Genomic DNA, 24,044 nt, shown 5'->3' with positions numbered 1-24,044 from the left:
AGCTGGTCACTAAACATATTAACAATTTAAAATTTATAATAGCCATTCAAATAGGTAGGTATACCGAATCTTCATATAACATTATTTAAATCGTACGTAAATAATAATAGCTTTTATAATTATTTATTCACTATTAATTTGTTTCAATTGAATTAATTTTGCTAATTCAAATTCAGTTTTTATATTTGTTATTTTGAAAAGTGAAGTTTAAAAAACATCTACTATTTTATTATTTGTTTTATTTGTTCTTATTTGCTGATCCTTTTATGTTTCTGTTCGTAATTCAGATGTTTATTTCAATTTTAAATTCAAAACAATTTTCTAATAATGTAAATTATATGTTTTCAATACATATTTAGTTATCCAAAAATTTGATACTACTGAGAAAAAAAATAGATAATAAGTCATACGTATATTTTTGTAATTGCCATGTTACAGAATAATATAGAGCAAGAGTGTCCAACCCTTTGTGAAGACTAGGCCACATCATATAGGTAGAAGTTGTTGTAGGCCACATACTTTTTTTTAATAATAATACATTCAAATTTAATGATTAAACTTACTTAAAATTTTTCCTTTAATGATGCTTCGAGTTTTCTCCATAGCTACTTGAAGAAAAACTTATGGAAAACTTAGCGTTGTATTTTTAATCCTTAGTTATAAACGCAAAAGATTTTATGATTTTTCAACTTCAAAATTACTTGCAAATTTTCGCGTTTTCGACAGATTTCGTAAAATTTTGAACTATAAACGCTTATTAAAAAAAATCGTGACTTACGATTTTTAATTTTTTTTAGCTACAATAAGAACAACTCATAATGAACCTTGTATTAAATTTTCAAGTTTTTTTGGTCGTCCAACATTTTTTTACCGACACTTCAAAAAAAAAATCCTCAAAAAAAGTGAAAATTTCAGTGGTCTATAAATAACTTAAAAAAAGTCGAAATTTTTTGAAAATTAAACTGTATATAGATAATACTAACGTAAACATTTGGTGAAAATTTCAAGTATTTATAGTGATTAGTTTTTGAATTACAACCATATAAAAAAATCGATTTGGTCTAAAACTGGTTTTCCGTAAAAATTCCCGTTTTTCTGTCACTTTTTTTGTTTTTCTCGATTTTTTTGAAAACTGTTGGAAAATGTTTACTTTTGACCTTTATAATGCACCAAGGATATTCACTTTTCCATCGGAAACCACCCCTGAAGTTTGAAATTGAAGCATTATTTCGACTAGTTATACTGTACACAGACACAAAAAAAAAAAACAAAAAATAAAACACACATCATTGTAAAATCAATACATTCATCATTTCGTTCAGAATCTAAAATATGTGTTGTAGTAAATAATAGAATATTAAGGGGGTATGGTGGGGACGAGACTGAGCTCTTCATTAATTTTCAGAAATTTTTGTTTTGGGTACTTGTTGGTTTATAATGCCTATTTTGGAAAGTTTGCTTGACTGTTTTATTACTGTTTCGTGGCCACTGAATATATAATTATTTATTATAGTTCCTTACAGAAACAGGCGATTGTTACCCCTCAGTTATATCACCGGAGGAGGGGTATAAAATTATAACTATAATAATTATTAATTTTTAGTCTGCAAGTATTTATAAAAATGTAAAAACGATAGGTACACATACCACAACATAAATTGCTTAAAAATTAAAATAATGGGTTTCCAAACTTTTTTCTGGAAACGTGTTTTTGGGGAAAAGGAAATCGTACCCTAAAACGGCAAGAACTTTCTGAAAACGAGTTGCATGTTTTCAAGTAAACTATTTTGGATGTTCGTTAGTGGGTAGGTATTACCGTTTTTTTATTTATACCAAACCAACCCAAATGAATGGTCTGATATACTCCTACAATTGAATTATTTCCAGCAAACCTAAATTTGAATTAGTGAAATAAACGAGATAAAATGTGCGTAAAAATATCCCCCACCACATTTTCTCCTCATAACGTTACCATAAATATGGTTGGCACATTCATGATCACTCGTAAAAGTGGTATGGGAAAAAAGTATTTGATAGGCGTATGTGTTGTGGAAGGGGCTCATTCAATCGGTCTGAAATCCTGATGCCGCCCAGCCATGCGGCCAGTCGAACTCGCGCGTGACACCTCGAACGGCGTTACTAAGTTTTTACACTGCGCGAAAATATTCTCGTCCAATAAATAAATATTCGCTACCGTTATAAATACGATATATCTAGTATAATTAATTTAAACGGTTCTGAGCTATAGATATGGCCGTTAACCTGCAATTTCTACGGATGTTCCGTATAGTGGTGCTGTTCCTGTTGCTACAGTCAACGGTGGCCACTCATTACCGTCTGCTCGTGTTGCATACTAACGACATGCACTCTCGGTTTGACCAGATCGACGCCACCGGTGCAGAATGTGTCGAGGCCGGACAGCCGTGTTACGGTGGTTTTGCACGGCTCAAGACCGCCGTCGACCAGGAGCGCCGACTTGCCGACGCCGGCACCGCTGACGGCGCGCTGTTCCTCAACGCCGGCGACACGTTTCAGGGCACCGCGTTCTACACATTACTTAAATGGAGGGCCGTCGAGCGCATGGTCCGAACACTCGGCATTGACGTTATGGTGAGTCCACGCAGTTGATATGCAGTCACGATGGTGGTAAATGTAGAGGAATGAGGCCAGTGAGGGGGATATATATAACTTTTTTAAATTTTTATGATCTTATCAACTTAAATTATACTTTTAAGTATCAAATATTGCATTCAATCAGTGATTCTCTCTTACTCATGAGAAAACAATTTGAGATTTTACCACCACTGTTACAAACAGCGAGTCTTGCACTTACACGCACGGTCAACCCGAAACCTCGAGATTGCGATTGTTATCCGCCGAATATTTAATTTTTTTGCTTTTGTAATCTATAACTTTTAACTTTTTACATATGATATTATATGTATTTAAATATAACAATTACATACCATAAACATTAGTAAATAAAATTACTTTGTATTATACACACAGGCAGTTACAGTTTAATGTTTTAGTAAAAAATATTTAGTATAGAATATGAATTGTAGGTATGTTGTAGATATATATTAAAATGTTATCTGGTAATTGTCATAATTATAGATAGAAAGAAAAACGTTCGTTATTAGCAAGTCAATTTTAGATTCTGAGCGGAGCGATGAATGTATTGATTTTACCATGATGTGTGTTTTTTTTTTTTTTTTTTTTGTGTCTGTCATCACGTTTTGGGGCAGTAAAAATGCTTCGATTTTTGACTCCAGTACCTCGTTCGATCAGAAAGTGAATCTAGTTGGTACTTTGGGGGGGTCAAAAGTAAAAAATTCTTAATACTTTTCTAAATAATTGAGAAAAATTAAACTAAAAATTAAGGGAAAAACGGGAAATTTTACGCACACTCATTTTTCGACAAAATCGATTTTGGTTTTTGATGTAACTTTAAAACAAATGACCATAGATACATGAAATTTTCACCTAATGTTTATATAAGTATATTCTATCCACCATGCAATTTTCAAAAAATTTCGACTTAAGTTGAACTATTCATAGGCATTTCAAATTTTCGATAATTATTAGTTTTTTTTAAATTAATATCGATAAAAATTTATTTGTTAGGCAGAAAAGCTTGAAAATTTAATACAAGGCTCTTAACATATTGTTACAATAGCAGTTGAAAAATAAAAGAAATTCATAGTCACAATTTTTTTTTATAAGCATTCAAAGTTTGAATTTTGACAAAATACGTAAAAATCACGAAAATTCACAAATTATTTTAAGCTAGAAATTCATAAAAAATTTTAATACAAGATTCCTTACAAGTTTTTCAATCTTTATCACAAATAAAAATTCCACCTGAAATTCAAATTAAATTTTTATGAGCATTTGAAATTTAAATGTTTACAACATTGGATTTTCACTTTTAGCGATTTCCTTATTTTGGCGTAACTCTAAAACAAATTAACAGATACTTGAAATTTTGACTGAATATTTATATAGGCGTGTTATATATTTGATAAAATTTTCAAAATATTTAGATTTGTTTTGAGCTGTTTACTGACATTTTAATTTTTCAACTTTATTAGTTTTTTTTTCTATAAATATCGATAAAAATTTATTTGTTCGGTAGAAAAGCTTGAAAATTTAATACAAGGCTTCTAACACATTGTAACAATAGAAGTTAAAAAATATTAAAAATTCGTTGGCACAATTTTTTTTTATAAGCATTTAAAGTTCAAATTTTGACTAAATACGTAAAAATTACGGCAATGTTCAAATTATCTTAGATAGAAATTCATAAAAGTTTTTCTTTTTATTCTAAGATTTGAAAATTTAATACAAGGCTCCTAACATATTTTTACAATAGAAGTTGAAAAATAAAAGAAATACATAGTCACAATTTTTTTTTATAAGCATTCAAAGTTTGAATTTTTACAACATATTATGTAAAAATCACGAAAATTCGTAAATTATTTTATGCTAGAAATTCATAAAAAATTTTCCTTTTATATCTAAGATTTGAAAATTTAATACAAGGCTCATTATATATTTTTACAATAGCAATTGAAAAATAAAAGAAATATATAGTCACAATTTTTTTTTATAAGCATTTAAAGTTCAAATTTTGACTAAATACGTAAACATTACGGCAATATTCAAATTATCTTAGATAGAAATTCATAAAAGTTTTCCTTTTTAATTCTAAGATTTGAAAATTTAATACAAGGCTTCTAACACATTGTAACAATAGAAGAAGTTAAAAAATATTAAAAATTCGTAGGCACGATTTTTTTTTATAAGCATTTAAAGTTCAAATTTTGACTAAATACGTAAAAATTACGGCAATGTTCAAATTATCTTAGATAGAAATTCATAAAAGTTTTCCTTTTTAATTCTAAGATTTGAAAATTTAATACAAGGCTCCTAACATATTTTTACAAAAGCAGTTGCAAAATAAAAGGAAACATAGTCACAATTTTTTTTTTAAGCATTCAAAGTTTGAGTTTTGACAACATATTATGTAAGAATCACGAAAATACAGAAATTATTTTAAGCTAGAAATTCATAAAATATTTTCTTTTTATATCTAAGATTTGAAAATTTAATACAAGGCTCATAATATATTTTTACAATAAAAATTGAAAAATAAAAGAAATGCGTAGTCACAATTTTTTTTTTACAAGCATTCAAAGTTTGAATTTTGACAACATAATATGTAAAAATCACGAAAATTCGCAAATTATTTCAAACTAGAAATTCATAAAAATTTTTCTTTTTAAATCTAAGATTTGAAAATTTTTAATAATCTATAATATATCCTAGACAGATAAACCGTTTTCGCTCAGAATCGTTTTTCGTATACAATGATATAATATCATTGGATTCAAATTTAATTCCATCCATTACAGTAACCCACTTGTAACCTACTGTACAGCAGAGTGACATACACGACTTACCCGCTTTATTATACCTTGAACTTCTTATTGCAGCATAATATGACTATAGTATAGTATTAATAGTATTATGCATGTTGCATGTATGCTAATATTTTTATTTTAAAAATAATGATCCAGAAAAAAAAATAGGAATGTTTTTTTTTTTTAAATTTTATATTTTATTACAACTCAACATTTTTGTAGACCACGCAATACAAATACAATGTGTAAATTAATTAATTATACAATTCCTAATGGATAGTTAAAATTATAATAATGAATTCCTAGTTAACAGTGGTGGTAAAATGATTTTATCATTTAGGGGACGATATAGCTGATTATTTAACATATACACTGTTTAATTATTAAAAATATGATTTATGGTTATCAGTTATAAAGCATTGAAAAAATGTCACGAAAAGATCTATCCCCCTCCCCATTTGATCGCCACTAGAAATAAATCACCATAGTTATTGATAATAACTATATTATTTTTATTGTTCATTTATACGTATAATATACTATAGTGTTTGGGAAATCATGAATTTGACGACGGTGTGGAAGATCTTGCGATGTTCATACGAAACATAACCATTCCAGTAGTAGCTTGTAATCTCGATCTAACCAACGAACCGTCTTTGGCCAATGAGCCAAACTTAATGAAATCAAAAGTTCTGACGGTGAATGGTCGTAAAATTGGAATTATTGGATACTTGACACCGGAGACAGCGGTGAGTATTACTGCACATACTCATTACTTATACACGTATAACTATTATCAACTTGGGTTACAGTGCTCGAATTGGTTGGGAGGGGATGCACAGGGGGACGGGAGCTCCCCTACTATTGTTACTTTTTGTTTGCGCACCCCTACTATTTTTTTTTACTTAGACGGGGAGATGGTACAAACTAATGTCCGAAATAATTTTTATTAAAATATGGATTTTTAATTAATAATAATTATATAAAAATTTTACCATTTTTCATATCAAAATTATTTTTGATATTATAGTTTAATAATTTATTATATATTTTTTACACGGTTTAATATCTACAGTTGTGCTTTTCTACGGTGCACAGAAGTGTGTGAAAACATATCTTCGCGCATTGTGCACATTTACTAATGGATTAGATGAAAAACATTAAAATAATAATATTATAATTTGAAGTAATGATAATATTAATAACATAAACGGCATAATGAATCTGATCAGTTGACTGTTTGACTCCAGTAAAGACGATGTATCTATTGTTTGTCTATATAATGTTAATTTATATATTATTTATGGACTTGTGGGTTATGCACTGCAGACACAAGCCAATGCCCACGGTCTCCTGTGATGGTAGAAAACTAGAAACATTGAAAGTCCCTAATTTTGAAAATGAAACTAACCACTGGGATAGATTAATTCAGTTTTCGCTAGGTAGCCAAATAACGACCTTAAACCAAGGATCATTTACTTCGAAAATTGTGAAGCGTGGTCATGACATACATATTAAAAGAGGTAACTCGAGTCTTATCATGATACAAGAATGAAGGAAATTACAGTGCTTCAGCTTTTAAGAATAATTAGCCAAATCAAAACAAGGTTCACCTTGGTAGGTACGCATAATGATGTAAACATACCAAATATTCCGTCTAGTATTGTATCTATATATTATATACTTATAGTGTAAAGTGTATGCATTGTATTCGCGTATTTCTATGGTTGTTGCTATCGGCCAGTCTGATTGGCTACTTGACTGGAGGGCGTGACCTCCTAGCCGGTAGATGACCATAATAATATATTTATCGTAACTGTTGCTAAGATCGCGGTAAAAAATGATATAAATTATTATTGAATCATGAATCACATTTACATAGGTAATATATAATGCTACAAAGTAAATAAGTTTGATTGTTTAAGTTGGTATCTTATTAGAAGGAATGCAATATGCTGTAGTAGAATAAAATACTTAAAAAGATGCGTAAAAAGGAGTAGTGGGGAAGATATGGGAAGGAGTAAGGTTTTAATGCGTGTGAATATAGGAGGTAAAACAAAATGAGAGAATGTAAAATTATTGTGATTACATTATATAATATACCTAGTGCTTTGTATAAATAATGGTGCTCAGCCAATTGGAATGTGCAGTTTCGTGTCTGAGTCATTATTGGACGCCAGTATAAAGGTATGCCTATAATTTATATATATATTTTTTTCAATTATATTGTTTTTTAGCTGCTTTGAGTAGGTATTTTATTATAGTGTGCAAAATATAGTTTTATATTTTATCTTTATGTATTGCATACAACAATGTCTAAAATATGAAGTTGGTATATTATCATGTTTCCATACACCTGTGTTATTTTGTTTGATAATTATACCTACTTTGTGTTGAAGGTCAGCAGAGATGGTATTATTGAGTATATTTTGGGTGTGGTGTTTATAGTAGGTATATCAATATCTGCTTCAATGATCGATATTATACAAAGTGTTTTTCAGTGTTATACATATTTTAAATTCTTTGTGGGAATTTATTGTTCATTATTTTCGTTTTTAAGTTTTTATTGAAAATAATTATATATGTATTTATTCGTGCAATCTATTGTGTTTTATTGATTGCTAAGAACAATTTTCTTAGTATTATTTTCTGGATGAATACCATATTGCACATTAATGCATTCTATGCTGATTGTGGTTGAGTTTTTGGCGGTACTCGTATGCTATTTTTTCTTTAGATATTGTGATAATTATTTATTTATTGCAGTTATTATCTTATAATTATGCGGTTGCAAGTAATATGTTTTGTTTAAGACGTTAAAGTTATTACTTATTATTTTATTATTTTCCTATTAGTTTTTTTTAATCAAATTATTCTTACGATGTTGGCATTTTTCTATGCTGGAATTTGTTTGGTGTATTTTAAGTAAGTGATTGATTATTTAATTTTTTATGTTAATTATTTCGAAATTTTGGAAATGTTTTTTTGGTTTAAAAATATTAATTTTCAGGTATTTATATGTAAGGCATTATTTTTTTATTTCATAATTTTGGTCTGGTGATTAAGTACAGAAATGTGATATCACTTGAATGTGTCTCGTATCTGAGTCACCATTTTTGACCAGTATAGCCGTAATATCTATGTATTATAGCAGGTAGATTGTAAATTCCATCCGAAGTGAACAGGGGAAAAAAGGTGCATGTTAATTCCACCCGGAAAAATAAAAATTTAAATATATATACATGCAAAATATAATTAGAAAATATAAAAATATAATGAAATATCTATCAATAATTATGTAGGAACCATGCGCGTTGCATCATTATAAGAGGAATTTTGAAAAAAAAAAAAATATATCATATTACCTACATTATATTTTGACTCAGCTTTATAATTACTATTTTTACGATTTCTATTAATTATATTATGTGTATATGTGTGATAGATACATATATATGTGATAATTATTGATTATATTTTGAAAGTCTATAATAAAATAATTGTTACTTTTTTATGATTTTTATATGATTTATATAGAAATTATTAACTTGATATGTGAAATATATATCTATTTAAATACTGATAATGATTAATCCATGTTATTAGTTTATTACTCATATTATTATTAAAACTTAGGTACCTACTTTGTATAGGTTTTACGCGTGGGATTTACATGGCCTCGTATTTTATTAAGATTTACAAAATTATAGTTCTATATTAAGTTTAGATTACATTACATAAACAGTTCTTCTTGTCGTCAGTCGCAATGGTTAAACATTCTTTAAACATGACAAAAAAACAGTTATTTATCATGTTGTTTTGTCTTAGGATGAATACATATTTTACGAATTAGTCTACAAGGAATAAAAATAAAATGTCCATATAACTGTATATTTTCGTATAATTTTTACGTTTAAATTCGTCCTTTAAAAGTCTGGCACATTAAAGCACATTTTAAATATTAATGAACTAGAAAATAATCTAGGTACTAAACGTTCGGTTAAAACTATTATTTTGTATTCGTATATTTTAAGGCCATAACACGAGTGGGCAACGTGAAAATAATGCCAGAAATTCCATCGATTGTGGCCGAGGCGAAACGTTTGAAAAACAGAGGAGTGGATATTCTCATTGCGCTGGGACATTCTGGTATAGAAATGGATACACAGATAGCCAGAGATGTCGAGGACATCGATTTGGTGATTGGTGGACATTCACATACGTTTTTATATACAGGTAAATGCACTTAATATTTATTGTTGTGTTTTATGTACCTATTGTATATGACTATCCCATTATACATTTCTTTGTCAACTCTTCACTTGTAGTGATTAAGAAGATATATAATTATTCCTTAGAAACCTTTATTTACTTTTGTATTCACCTCGGAGGTAGTTGATTCACTTATAAATACAGTTCTGTATGCTCTATAGTAGAGTTTGGCAGATAATATTGTTAAACCTTATGATTTTACAATGTATTATTTTGTTTCAATATTATTAATAATAAGTACCTAGCTTTATAAAATGGTTATTCTTGAATTATATTAATAATTATAGTAAATTATGGTACACCGGACGACCATTTGTCATAAATTACATTTTAATCTAAATAAAATGTTCATATAATATTTTATATGCAGTCTTGTAAGTTTCCAGTTTTATTACTGTAATAATATACAAATCGTATTATTCGGGAGTCCGGACAGTATATATCTACTGCGTATGTGCAATAACCACGTCATATCATCATCCTTACAATCTGACTGAATGATAAAACATTCATATATATATATATATTGAAATAATACAGGCATTTATATACGTAGATACTAAATTCTTATACATAAATGATTATTTTAAAGTTATAAATCTGCTATTTTCTTGCAGGAAATCCACCAGATATCGATAAGCCCTTCGGCTCATATCCTCTTTGGGTTAAACAACCAAACTCTAAAAGAAAGGTGCCTGTCATTCATGCATACTACGTTACCAAATACTTGGGTGAATTATGGCTAGATTTTGATGAAATCGGCGAAATTATCAAATGTCACGGGAACCCGATTTTATTAGATTCCAGTATTGGACAAGGTAAAGCGCTATAATCAATGTAATATTTTATATTATAATGTTCTTAAATATTTTAGATACTATTGTAATCGCTTGTAGAGGTACTAGCAAGGTTGGCTCTACAAAGTAGCAAACTTATTAAAAAGTATTTTAACTTACTCTAGTTATTACTAGCATTTTATGAATAAAGTTGGATAACTGTTAAAAGAAAAAATATAAACACAATATAAACATACTGATGAAACTCAATATTTACGTGTATATTAAACACTTTGCGAATTTGTTTTCCCTATATGTTGAGTAATCTTGGTTTAGATTGAAATTTATTCATGTATTAATACGCAAACATTTTTTTTCTAGATTAAATTATTTTAACCGAAAGAATCGTATTTACAATTATTTAAATATTTAATTTCAGCCAAATTTTAACTTGATATGCGTATAAAAAAGATTGTGTTTATACATTTGGTTACAGCATAAACTATTCTTTGGGAACACTACTAAATTTTAATTTTAAGCTTGAAAAATTGAACACCGACTTATAAAACTAATGCATATACAACTTTTAAAATAACCATACATAAAAAATGCTAATATAAATAATTTTTCGTATACCTATCTACTGTTGTTTGTTATTGAGTTCCAAAAATAACAAAATTTCAATTTCGTTGTTAACTGATTTAACTAAAGAATTCCTGATGTTTTTTACTGGCTATTATTAAAAGTCCTATGAAATATTTACTTTTCATCCCAAGATGAGCCAATTAAATCTAATCTGTTACCAAAACCTTAATATTATGGTCTGATTGTCATATGATGGTCTGAGGATTTTTTCAACTAGAAAATGTGCCTTTAAGCACACAAAATTAATAAATTCATTACTCTACTCAGAATCTAAAATTAATTTGAGTCCAATGAAATAAAGTTAAAATAAAATTATCATAGTGGGTACCACTTTTATTATAAAAAATAAATACTTTCCAACAATAACCTAGGTATTCATATTCAAATCAAGTTTTAACTATAATTTCTAATGGTTGTGATGTGAAGGCTTATGTCAATTTTCCATCAAGTTGACATCGGCACTCAATTATTACAACCTCTGAATAAATATCTGTATTTTGCTACGAATTCGCTAAATTTTTATAAGTGATTTTCAAAACTTTATACTTTCTTATTTTTTCTAAACGCCATAAATAAACATTCCAGTCATATCTTGACGTTGCACCGACACATTGTTAAAGTACCTCAAAATGCGTATTCAATTTGACGGTCATATCTCTTTTAAACATTGTTTATTAATGTTGTAAGATAAGGCAATCATTATTGTATTGTTATGATAGATACCGAAGTATTAAACGAAGTAAAAATCATGAACAAGGTGATCGAGGTCAAGACTAAACAAGTGATTGGTTCGACAAGCGTATTCTTAGAAGGAATTAATGAATATTGTAGATTCAGAGAATGTAACCTGGGAAATTTCATAACGGACTCTTTTATAGATTATGTGAGTAATAAAATATAATAAAATATATTAAAAACAATAAAGAAAAAAATTGATGGTGTACAGAATATTCGAAACAATATTAAATCGTTTGATTCGACAAAATCCTGGACCGACGCACCGATAGCATTGTTACAAGCTGGCGGCATACGGACAAACATGAATAATATAAATAAAAGAGGTTAGCTATAAGTATAATAGAATAAAATTACCTATTTACACTAAAATGTACTCTATATTGAATGAAAAAATTATAAATGGTTGTTATGTATACTTTAGGTAACATCACTTTTGGCGATTTACTGTCATCGCTGCCGTTTCAAGATGATATAGGTAAAATTACGACTAAGGGTTCAGACATTTGGACAGCTTTTGAGTACTCCGTTCGACGGTATAGTAAAACGGTGGCCAATGGTGAATTTCTACAAGTCTCAGGTAAACAAACAAAATTGCAAAAAATTCTTAATTATATTTATCTTCTATTTTAAAACGCATACGGTCTAATAATACGATCTATCTGTAGTGATTGATAATAATATATCTGTACGCTGTAATAATTGTTGTTGATGAATTAAAATATATTGTGCATTTAATATTTAGAATAAAATAAAAATCATTTCTCAGTAATCTGACCACTCTAACACAATTTTATAAATCATCCAATAGGATTAAATGTTGTAATAGACTTTGGTCGGCCCAGTGGCGATCGAGTACAATCTATTTACGCTAGGTGTGGAAATTGCGTTGTGCCGATGTACGAGAAATTGGATTTAAACGCCAATTATACGATAATTATCAGTAATTATCTTTCAGAAGGCGGGGATGGTTTTTCGTTCAATAAAGTAATAAAATACCAGAGTTTTGGTGAGTGTGGAGCAAATATTATAATATGTTATTATTGTTATCAGGGTTATTGGATTTTATAGCACTTAAAATTACATAAATATGCGCTATACAATATAACCTAAAATATCTCTAAATATAATGCACTAAAAATATGCAAAAAAAAAGAAATGTATTAATTAATTTTTTCAACACTTATAATTGACTTTACAACGGATTCAACTCTCGTTCGTTGATAATCGATGATTAATAATCACAGTAGAAATCGACGAAAAACCCAAACAAATTTAGCAGATGACATAAATTAGAACAAAGTACCTAATAAGAAATTATCAGAATATTATTTTATACCTATTTATTATCACTGTAATTCTACGGCGTCGCATCAGTGTATCGGCCTATTTACTTAATCTATATACATTCAAATTTATTTGATAATATTCAATTGACAAAAATCTAAAAACACGTTCAGTAAAATATAATTTCATATAATATGATCGATTCTTGATTCAAAACAGATAACAATGCAAAACACTCTCCAAAAAATCTAAAAAACCACTAAAAACTTAAAACCGCAATATTCTTAATTTAAGTTCTCTATGTCATGAAACACACGTTTAGCTTACTCTGCTATTTTTTAAGCATCGCATAAAAAATATGCAAATCCTATAAAATCCTAACCCTGGTTACTATATTATAATATAAATAATATGATGTATCTATAATTATAAAATCAGGTAAATCAGATTTGGATATTGTGGAAGAACAGTTTCACGCAAGGTCTCCAATATGGCCGGAAGTTGGTCAACGAATAGTGCTGCTTAGAGCGGAAGAGTTGAACAAGATGCAGACAACTAGCAGAAATGTCCAATTCATTTACACACCCTTGTCGAACTTTATAATATTTTTGTTGGTAATCGCAATCATGTTGTATCTACCCGACCAAGCGCTTGTTAACGGGGGTATCTGAGGGTAAATATGACCCACACGTTGGATTATTTTTGTCTATTTTTTTGTATCTACATAGAAATTACAGTAAATTAAATTATTTAAATAAATTTTAATGTTTTCGATATTGTTTCCATGTGATTTTAAATGTTACATTTGTCATAAGTTCTTATCGTATCTTGTAATAATTATTTTTTAAACTATTATTATAGTGCATTATATTTTAGTGCAATGCTTTTTAATCTATGTGTCTGTGTGCAACATATTTTCGAATTCGTATACGAAAAATAAATCATAACTATTTTTGATTGATAAATTGAATGGTCGATCATTTAATATTTAAAAAAAAAAAATGTATACCCATATTAAAAAGCGTATGTAACCGTACGCACTAACAAAGTAAACGTATACGGTAATCATTCAATGATTCGAAATTCAGGGGACCGAGCTAAACATTTGATTATAGAGGTTTTCGATTTACCGAGTGTTCGAATAATCAGAGGAAAAGAAATTATTTAGAATTAAAGAAAGGTGAATAATTGTATATTATTTTTTACCTGCTTCACTGCCAGGATCCCTTTTTTTTATCGACTATCGACAAACATCTATATTTTACGGAGCCCATATTCTGATTGACTACGTAGTACGTGATAACTATTAGTGGTCATACTAATTTGTGGATTGTTTTTAATTATACTGAAAAATAATAATATCATAGCTAAATAAACTTAAAATAAAATTGATGTAGCCATAATTAATATACGATATATTGTGGTACAGTACTATAGTATACTCTTAGTTAAAATAAAGTTAATTTAAACTTATGAAAATTGATAGGGGGGGAGGCAAAAGACAATATTGCCCCTCAGCAAATATCTGAGGGGGCAGTTGCCCTGCTTGCCCTCTCTTGCTCCCTCTCTGGATTACGCCTATGGTCATATAGGGAACTGTAACAATTTATAATAAATTCATTTGACCGCAATACAACAAAATTTGAGAAGCACTGATGTTTAGTGTATTTTTCCGTAGGGCACGTTATCATCTCTTTTGACAGTCCACAATCAACTATAGTCAATTAAATAAACAACCTTACTAATAACATACTATCGTGTTCTTACATGTATATTTTCCTGTTTAATTAATATTAATAAATACATTTTTGTCATTCAATCATGCAGCAATGTCAAGTTAGTTAGAACATGGTGAAGTCATAGAATATTACAATTCTTAACCGTGTATATTAAGTGCCTAGTGATTTATTACGATAAAATCGTATGTTTAAATATAAATAATAATTTTATATTGTATATTAAACCATATTATATCTGAAAGGAAATGTTTAAGTTAATTTTGATATTTTTATTAAAATCTATTAAAAATATTCATCAAAGCAACAAAAACTGTTGTAATACTATAATAATTATTGGCATAATTTGGTCATGCTTATGGGAAGGGGGATGAAATATTTATACATTTCACTTATTATATAACCATTGTGATAAACATTAAAATAAATAAGAAACACCATATTTAGATACACGCATTTACATTTAAACATTAACTTTATTAGTACCTACTACCTAAATACAGTTAGATACGAATTAAATCACAATAAAAGATCCACTCTGCGTGATTTTAATGCTAATTCATTAAGCACTTCTTCCAGGCGCGGATAAAAGGGGAGCATGGTAGCAATGCCCCCAACCCCAAAAAAATCTAAAAAAATAAAGACTGGCGAAAAAACATAATACCATTCATTATAAAATAGATCCATTCTATAATCAATGAAAATACTAAATTATTCTTATTACATATTTCTATATTGGATCATGTTTTGTAAAATTAATATTGGTTTGATACGGTCCGTCGATTCCCGACGTTCCCTGATCGTGAATAATTATACGCACAATTGTTTTATGTACATTTCGTGGTTCCGAGCCGTGCGGTTGGCTTAAAGAAGCGGGCCGCGATGACGGGCGGTTTCGGGCCTGCAGAGGCGTGATTTAATATACAAATGATGGGACTTACAATTTAGTATTATTAAAAATTATATAATAAGAAAGGGGATGAGTTAGAATCACTCTCCCACGGTCTCTTATAAGTCGTGTTTGATTTGATACTATCTCACAGTGATACTTTAGCAGGCACACCGAGGGTTGGTTATCAGATTGCTGGTTCTGAAAAGAACCGTTTCTTATTGATCGCGATGGTATATCGACCGTAAGTGCATTAACAATGCTAGTAGTTGTGCACGTGTTCATCAACGCCAGAGACTGCCTTGTATGTCGAATATTTTCGCCGCTGCGTCGATTGTTTCGTCCGTGGCGTGATCGGGAACGCTGCGCTCGTCGGTCGCCGTTTCGTATAACGAGTGTTTCGCCACTAAGCGTCCGTGACATAACATCGTGATCGTCGATTGCCGCCTCATACAACGAGTGTCTTCGCTGCTGCGTCGATGACTCCGTCCGTGGTGGTGTGCAGGAACGCTGTGCTCGTCGGTTGCCGCCTCGTGTAACGAGTGTCTTCGCCGCCGCTGTATCGATGACTCCGTTCGCGGTGTAGGCTGGAACGCTGCGCTGATGAACTCTTTATGTGTCTTGAATCCTTATGTAGTTCGGTGTGTGCAGGTTTGAACTTATTGAAGGATCCTTGAAGACCGTATTGATTATGCTAAATCGTCCGGTATGTAAGTCGTCGTCGGGTCTAGGACATTTGGACGTGACCGTTTGGGCGTTACCGTTTGGACGTAAGACTGTTTTGGCGTGAGACTTTTGGACGTAGGACTGTTTTTGCGAGAAACTTTAAGACGTAGGACCATTTTGGCGTGAAAAAAATTACACTTATAAAAATATTTATTAAAATTACCAAAAAATATTCTTTTGTCTAAAATTATGTTTAAAATCTAAATTAAAAAAATACATTACACTAAATAAAAATTTTTTAAATTTTAACCGAACATAGAAATATATTATTATTTACTTTAAAGAAATACCTTTTAAATATGATAAAATATCTCGGTTATTATAATCTTGAACTATTTTTAACAGCCTATTATCCGTATCACAATATTTCTTTTATTTTTTTGGTGGACTTCTCCCAGCTTCAAGCTGGTTGTAATATATATCCCGACCATCTTGAATTTTTTTCAAATTTATTATAAATGACCATAACGTAGGGTGATCACATCCCATTTCAATATTCAGTTTACGTATCGCTGCCTCTGCATGATTATTTGTTTTGTTCTGATAATTTAAAACACGTTGATATAAATTCCACGTTTGAGGTGGAAATCGAGGTTTCTTCGATTTCGGTTATTTCGATTCATTCTACCAATATAATTATCTTCGAACCATTCCAACATTGAGTGTAGTTCCTCAGGTAAATAATTTGAAAGTACATCTATTGTATTATTAAGATCATTTAAACAAACGAATGCTAGTGAAATAATCATTTTAGTTGCTATACTAAATTCTCAGTCGTTGGCATATTTTGAAAGCAAATGAAGTTCACCCATTTTTTTTCTAAAATTTTTAGTCAAGTGAAAAAAACAACTAAATATTTGAGCATTTTAAAAATATTTTTGTACCGAATTAATTACGGCTAATTCGAAATCTAACGATATTGGAATAGGATCTAAACCCGGTTTCAATTTATGTAACATATCAAATAATTTTTCATACGTTTTAGATTGTTTATCTGGTAATGACGCAAAAATAATGGGATGTACACCGCCAAATTATTCAGCAAGAATCACATAAACTTGTGTAAAAAAGAGAGGTGCTGTCCTAAATGTTCCATCACAAACCATGTTTTTGAGTGAAATAAAACATCTAAGCTTTTTTGCCTTCCAAAAATTAAAATTCTGTCATTCCCTGGACCACAATCAGTCAATAAAAATTGTTCTTCTATATTTTTAGATGGTGAAAATATTTTATAGAATTCGGGAATCTGCAATGAAATCAGATCTTTAGGAGCATCTGGAATAGCTTGTATTATTTTTCGTTGTCTTCAGACAGTGTTCTTTAATGTCTGGCTTGATTGAGTTATTCCCTAATAATGAAATTATTGTTAATTTTAAAACACGTTTGAAATATTTGAAATAATTTGAAATTTCAGTAAAAAAATGTGTTCGAATAATGGGGGGAAAATGGGTCTCACGGAAAAACAATATTTATAGCAATAATAACTAGAATATGATAGTTATAACCAAAAATTTTGGTTGCGTCCGTGACAGCAATTTGTTTTGGATTATTAGAACAATATTTTTGTTGAAAGACATAATTACTTATGCACAAATAACTTAATAATAATTACTATTTCAGAGTTGAAAACATACATTCAGGTGATGACGTTGACAGTTGTAAAGTGTATAGCACTTTTAGGATAAAATAAATATTAGGGTAAATATCTTTATTACAAATATCTAGAGCCTCGAAATATTTTTTTAGATCGTTGTATCAAGGTACGCCACAGTTTTAATTCAACCAAAGAATCATTAATTAAATCAAATATTCAATTAATTAAGAGTTGACAAATTTTCAAATAAAAATGCAAAGAAATTCTAAATTAATAATCAAATACTATTAAAAATAGATGCATAAGATAAAAATCTTTCTGTCAATCCGCTTATAAAAAACTCTATGTATGGATAAAGAATGTAACCCTATAGTATTCTTCATTGTATAAATTACTTGCATTATCTGAACACAGATTTACTCTGTTTGCTTTTTTTTAATTCTTTCTACAGCTAGGTCGCTCAAGTTAAAATACTGAAGCCTTACTTTAAAAAAAAATGCATTACATTTGTGAATAACTCATATTATATAATTTTATTGTTAATTAATAAGTATTTATTGAAAATAAATAAAATTTCTACATCACCCACTTACCCTCTTTTTTTTACAAGGGACGATACAATTAATAATGACTAAAATAGCCGAAAAAGGCATGGCTCTACGACTTCCCTCCCCCCGTGGGTACCTTGATATAAATCAGATCAGAATATGTTACATGAAAAATTAACTTTGCTTATTCCATCAAGTAGGTACCTTATTTTGTAATTTTGTGTATAGGCTCTCTCTTCAATATAAAAACCATGAATTAATTGTATATAATACATATATTAATTGTATATTAATATTACGAGAACAAATTTATTTTAAGAATATAAAATTATAAAACATAAAATAAACTGTAAAGACCTATGCACACGTTTATTATAAATAATTATATTTTTCTGTGTACTTATAATTAATATTAATACTTGTAAAAATATTTCTGCTTATTATTCGCTATAGTAAAATTATAAAAAAATGTATTGTTGTATTATAGAATATAATTTAATCATTAAATTTGAATGTATTATTCTTAAAAAAAAGTATGTGGCCCACAACAACTTCTACCGATATGATGTGGCCCAGTGTTCACAAAAGGTTGGACACCCCTGGTGTAGACAAGGTTTTTGTTTGCAAGAGCCACAATTACTAACCTAAACAAATTCTTGAGTTAGTATTATTTAATATGTCAAAAAAACATGTCTGTAAGCCCGTTTATTTTCACAATATTTTTTTTTTTTTTTTGTTAACCTTAACAAATCAATTTTAATAAAAAAAACATTGATCTTTTAAATTAATTTATTTTTTGTACATGTTTTTTTCATTTTTAATCGTATGATAAAAATATAATTTACAATAATATTAAATTTATTTCTTACATCATTCAACGATTCTATGTCTTTTATTAAATTAATATTTTGATTTTTTAAATATAGTACAACCTCTTTAAAACGGAATAACTTGGTATCAACGGATTTTTTTATAAAAGGACTTTCAGTTATATACGAGACTAAAATATAAAAGATATAGTTAATACGGTACCTACTGTTATTATTTTCCGTTGTAAGGAGATTTCCGTTTTATAGGGGTCTTGTTACGATGATGTTTTACCCTATAGGTATGCCTACAAAAATATTATTTTTAAAATTAATATTAAGGTTATAAATAATATTATTATGATTTTTGTAGACAGGCTAATACGTGGTAATGATTTCGGCGATACTATTGGCTGTGCCAAAGATCAGAAACATTACGCCGACGAAAATAAGCACTAGGTTTCGGACGGTCATCCAAATAGTTACATTGTCGCAATGTGTGGTGAATTCTATAACCACGGGCATAATGATACCAAGCAACGAGAAACAAAAGGCTCCGATGAGTCCGATGAATGGACCAATTGTTGGTACGACCGCCGCGATTGCCACTGCGAAAACACAACCATGCAAACATAGTATTATTATTATTATACATTTATACATTATACCTAATAAAATATAGACGATAATATGTTATAAGCTTATCGTTACAGACTCGTAATGTATTGGCGTACTTGGAAATATTTTCTTTTTTTTTTTTTGGTGAGGAAGTATTCAAGTATGAACCTAAATATAAGGGACACTCGCAAAACAAAAGAAAAAGCTTATGGAAAAATAATTCTTAATCCAAACAATTTTAAATGCCAGGTCATTTCTCACCACCAATTAATATACAAATGATTGCAACATGAAATATAATACATTAAAGTAGAAACAACCAAAAAAATTAAACCTATTTAAAAGGACATCGGCATGTGTTTTTTATGTCTGTAGAATAATAGATTATTTTTTATTGATAAAAATATTTATTCATTTTTTTTTTTTTTGTATTTGTCCATTGAAACGACCTCTAGGTCTTCGTCAACGCGTATCACAAGTGGGTAGAAGGGTCCATGTGATCCATTTATCTATGTTATATATCACTATATACATGATACTACCCCCCTCCTCCAAGAGGAGACATTGCGGTATTCACTCCCAGTAGAGTGAGATCTAATTGGAAACCGGATGACGCAATCGGACGACAGCTTGGGGATTCGATGATCACGTAGAATCACACAAATTTTTTTTGCACTTTGCTATGAATCGAACCGATGACTGTGTGAGTCGTAGTCAACTGCGTGACCACTGCGCCACTCTGGTCCCCTTTTGGGATAATGGATTAATGGATACAGATACACAAAAAAATAATTGATAAGTTCATGAAAAATGGATATGATTTAAATAAAATGTATCAAGATAAGTAAATAAATCATTGGATAACCGATAGATAAATTTTACAATAGTTATCTAGATAAGATAATAGATGAGTTATTTTTATCTAAATAAGTCTCAAAAGTGTTAAAAATACAAAATTGGTTTTGCCTGACACAAATTGTTTGTTGTACAGACACAAACCAATACTCTTTTGGGTGTGACGTCTTCGGTCAGACTTTTGACTTAAAATATTGTGTTCGCGCTCAAACACTATCATTATTATTATTCTGATATTTATTTTATTATTATATTGGTGGCAGTGGACTTAGCAGCAACAGCTGTGCGGTAACCACTGTCCACTGGTGAAAGTCGGTCAACGTTCCTTTTTTGTCGGTTAATTTTTATAATTCATTCTTTTTCTTGCAACTTTACTGCCAAGCAGTCATCATATGTAGTATCTTCAAACTTTTCTTTTGAAGTTGTTTTTTTTTGTGCTTCGTCGCAGCCGAGTCTGGACAAAGCACATGATTCTTTCTTGTACGTTTTTTTATTGAAGTTTTGTTTGTTAGCGTCTTGTTGCAGCTAAGTCTGGGCAAGCCTCCTTTTTTTCATTATTAATTATTATTATTCACTGGCGTGTCCACTGCAATATCATCTGGTAATATTATTCCATTATACTTTCATATTATGTATTGGTATTTATATTATTTTTCCTAATTAGGATATATCATTATTACTGTCGGTTCATGATTGTTGAGAGCATAGCATTCAATCAACATTCGTATTTGGTTTTTGATCTCTGAGTGAGTATAGTCATTGTGTGGTTAGCGGTGTTGAAGCACATGTGCGAATCACACCTGTTTTTTTTTTATATTGTATAATTATTATAACTACGGATCACGGCATTGCTCAACCCATAACCATACCTAGCTAGGTGGTGCACCACTATTATTTACTAATATACCTATATTAGATTTATTACTTAATTAGTTTATATTATTGTTAGCAGAGATCTATCAACGTTTTGTAATTATTTTAATATTAATACAAATTGGTACTATTATTATGTGAAAATTTAATCAAATTGGCAATTCTAAATTTCTATACTGCTCAAATTGTTACCCTATACTATTATTCCTACATTATTTGATTATTTGCCAATTTTGCATTATTATTTCTATACCAATTCTGAGCATATATTTTTTTATTATTATTTATTATATCAATTGTGATATTGTGAACATATTATTATTTATTATTATTTATTGTATCAAGTATTGTGATGTTGTGAATATATTATTATTTATTGTCATTCCAATTGTGAACATATTAATTGTTATTATAGTAGTCGAGAACATATTATTATTTTCTATTTGTATTTATTGAAGCCTTATTAACTTACTACATATTTTTTTATACAGTTAGGAAACAGGCAAGTCTACTAATATCGTAGGCACCTGATGCGTTAATAACATATTGTTCTTACATCGCTCTTACTAAAAAAAAAATATTTGTAATATATTAAATTTAAACCATACATTTAAAATTATTAAAGAAAATATAGAGAAAATTGTAAAAGGTATTTATTAAAAAAATAATTAATACAGATAAAATGCTATTGAAATATAATTCCTAATAGTTGACAATGAACTGATATTAAAATTATTTTAAAGACTTGAGCTTTGGGAATCTAAAATTATAAATATAATATAAATGAAATTTATATTCATAGTAGCATTACATACCAGAAACGGTCACAAGGACAGTTCTCAAGACGTAGTTGTGGAAAACTGTAACATTTTCAAAGTATTCTCGGATTTTGGTCCATATGATTTCCAAGCAAACAAAAAACTGTAGACCGCATTTGAATTATACGGCTATGCTGATACATATTTTAGCCACTTGTGCGGCACTGTTAACACAGACAGACAAATATTAAAACATTAAAGTTACTACGCGCTTATCGTAAAGTATATATAATATGTGATAGTTCAGTGTGAAACTTGGGTTTTTTAGTATGTCCAAAAACATTGCTTTCCAAGCACAAAGTTAATTTCATACATCAAGGAATTAAAAAAATGTAAAAATAAGATAGGGAAAGAAAGAATGAAATCATACAAATAATTAAAACATAATAAATACCACAAATAACAGTTTCATGATCGCTGTAGTATCTCAAGTAGTAAAATTAAAAATATAGATCGTAATTAAAAATAAAGAATGCATTTAGAAAGAGCCAACAAAAATTAATATGAAAAAGTACTATATGGAAAAAAAGTACAAAAATAACTGGTGTTGTCACTTAATTATCATGCACTAATTTTTATACAGTAAGATTTATAATTTTGAATAACTTTTTTATAATAACATACCACTCCAATGGCTTCCATGGCAAAAACAGTGAGACAGAAAAATTTGGGGAATGCTTTAAATGTCCTCACAACCGGCCTTTCTGAAATGATTGGTATATCACACAGCGTATAGTAGAATACGACACCCAGTCCAGAGGCCATCAAAAAGTTGACCAACATAAACACAGGTGCCAAGTATTTGAGATTGGGCACATAACTCAGCAATATTAGCGGTATGAGCAGTATTGCAATAAAATACCGGAGGTTCAGCTCATAACCCATGTGATATGTGAACAGCTGTTCAAAATTTGATGCGATTATCACTGTGTACACACTGCATGTTCCAAAGTATGTGACAAATAGAAGCCAGAGCACTGACTGCCTGATTAGTGACGAGTACTTTCGAGACCATTTGGGTCCGTTGGCCAATGCCACTTCAGCCACATCAGCATAGCTCATGGACGACACTGTTGTTCGCTTGTAGAGCGCGTGAGCACATTTCACCTGTAAAAAACAAAATGTTAACATAATATATGATATGTATACTAAACACTGAACAACATTTTAGATCCGATATAAAGAATAACACAGCTTTTATTTAAAAAAATCTGTTTTTTTAAATAAGTTTGTGTTATATGGCAGAACCACAATGAGTAACAACAAATGATGTAGTACATTAAATTATAATATTTTAGTATTGCATCTAACGAGTAAAGTATATAAGCACATAGGTACTACACTGTGAACACTTACATAGTTGGGTGTATCAAGTTTCTTTCAGTGAATGGATCAAAGTAGTCGATACCATTGAGGCATGCATCTTCGCTCTTCTCTAAA

At 29.4% G+C, this 24,044-nt stretch overlaps 1 protein-coding gene and 1 pseudogene across 2 annotated transcripts; one reads left to right on the top strand and one right to left on the bottom strand.

The window, feature by feature from the left end:
- The first annotated feature begins 2,250 nt into the window (after nucleotides 1-2,250).
- Nucleotides 2,251-13,885, top strand: LOC107164875 (protein 5NUC-like). Its single transcript, XM_015512864.2, has 9 exons — nucleotides 2,251-2,610; nucleotides 5,972-6,175; nucleotides 9,461-9,662; nucleotides 10,316-10,516; nucleotides 11,839-12,002; nucleotides 12,066-12,180; nucleotides 12,279-12,434; nucleotides 12,666-12,863; nucleotides 13,580-13,885. Exons 1-9 carry the CDS (start codon nucleotides 2,251-2,253, stop codon nucleotides 13,810-13,812), a joined length of 1,833 nt encoding a protein of 610 aa, XP_015368350.1. The 3' UTR covers nucleotides 13,813-13,885.
- A 6,031-nt stretch (nucleotides 13,886-19,916) lies between these two features.
- Nucleotides 19,917-23,770, bottom strand: LOC107164874 (proton-coupled amino acid transporter-like protein pathetic pseudogene; annotated as a pseudogene). The gene is made up of 4 exons (XR_016192465.1): nucleotides 23,759-23,770; nucleotides 23,229-23,711; nucleotides 22,602-22,768; nucleotides 19,917-20,048 (listed from the first exon to the last, which is right to left on the bottom strand). The product of XR_016192465.1 is annotated as a proton-coupled amino acid transporter-like protein pathetic pseudogene (transcript).
- Between the last annotated feature and the right edge of the window lie 274 nt (nucleotides 23,771-24,044).

Source organism: Diuraphis noxia, unplaced genomic scaffold, assembly GCF_037042655.1.
Source record: "Diuraphis noxia isolate RWA-SAM2 unplaced genomic scaffold, SU_Dnox_SAM2 contig0001, whole genome shotgun sequence".
NCBI lineage: Eukaryota > Metazoa > Arthropoda > Insecta > Hemiptera > Aphididae > Diuraphis > Diuraphis noxia.
The sequence above is the reverse complement of the archived record's forward strand: the minus strand, read 5'-3'. Positions and strand labels throughout refer to the sequence as shown.

Coding starts and splice junctions, on each gene's coding strand:
- LOC107164875 (XM_015512864.2), top strand. CDS start 2,251: ATGGCCGTTAACCTGCAATTTCTACGGATGTTCCGTATAGTGGTGCTG. Junction 2,611..5,971: donor CACTCGGCATTGACGTTATG/GTGAGTCCACGC, acceptor AATATACTATAG/TGTTTGGGAAATCATGAATT. Junction 6,176..9,460: donor ACTTGACACCGGAGACAGCG/GTGAGTATTACT, acceptor GTATATTTTAAG/GCCATAACACGAGTGGGCAA.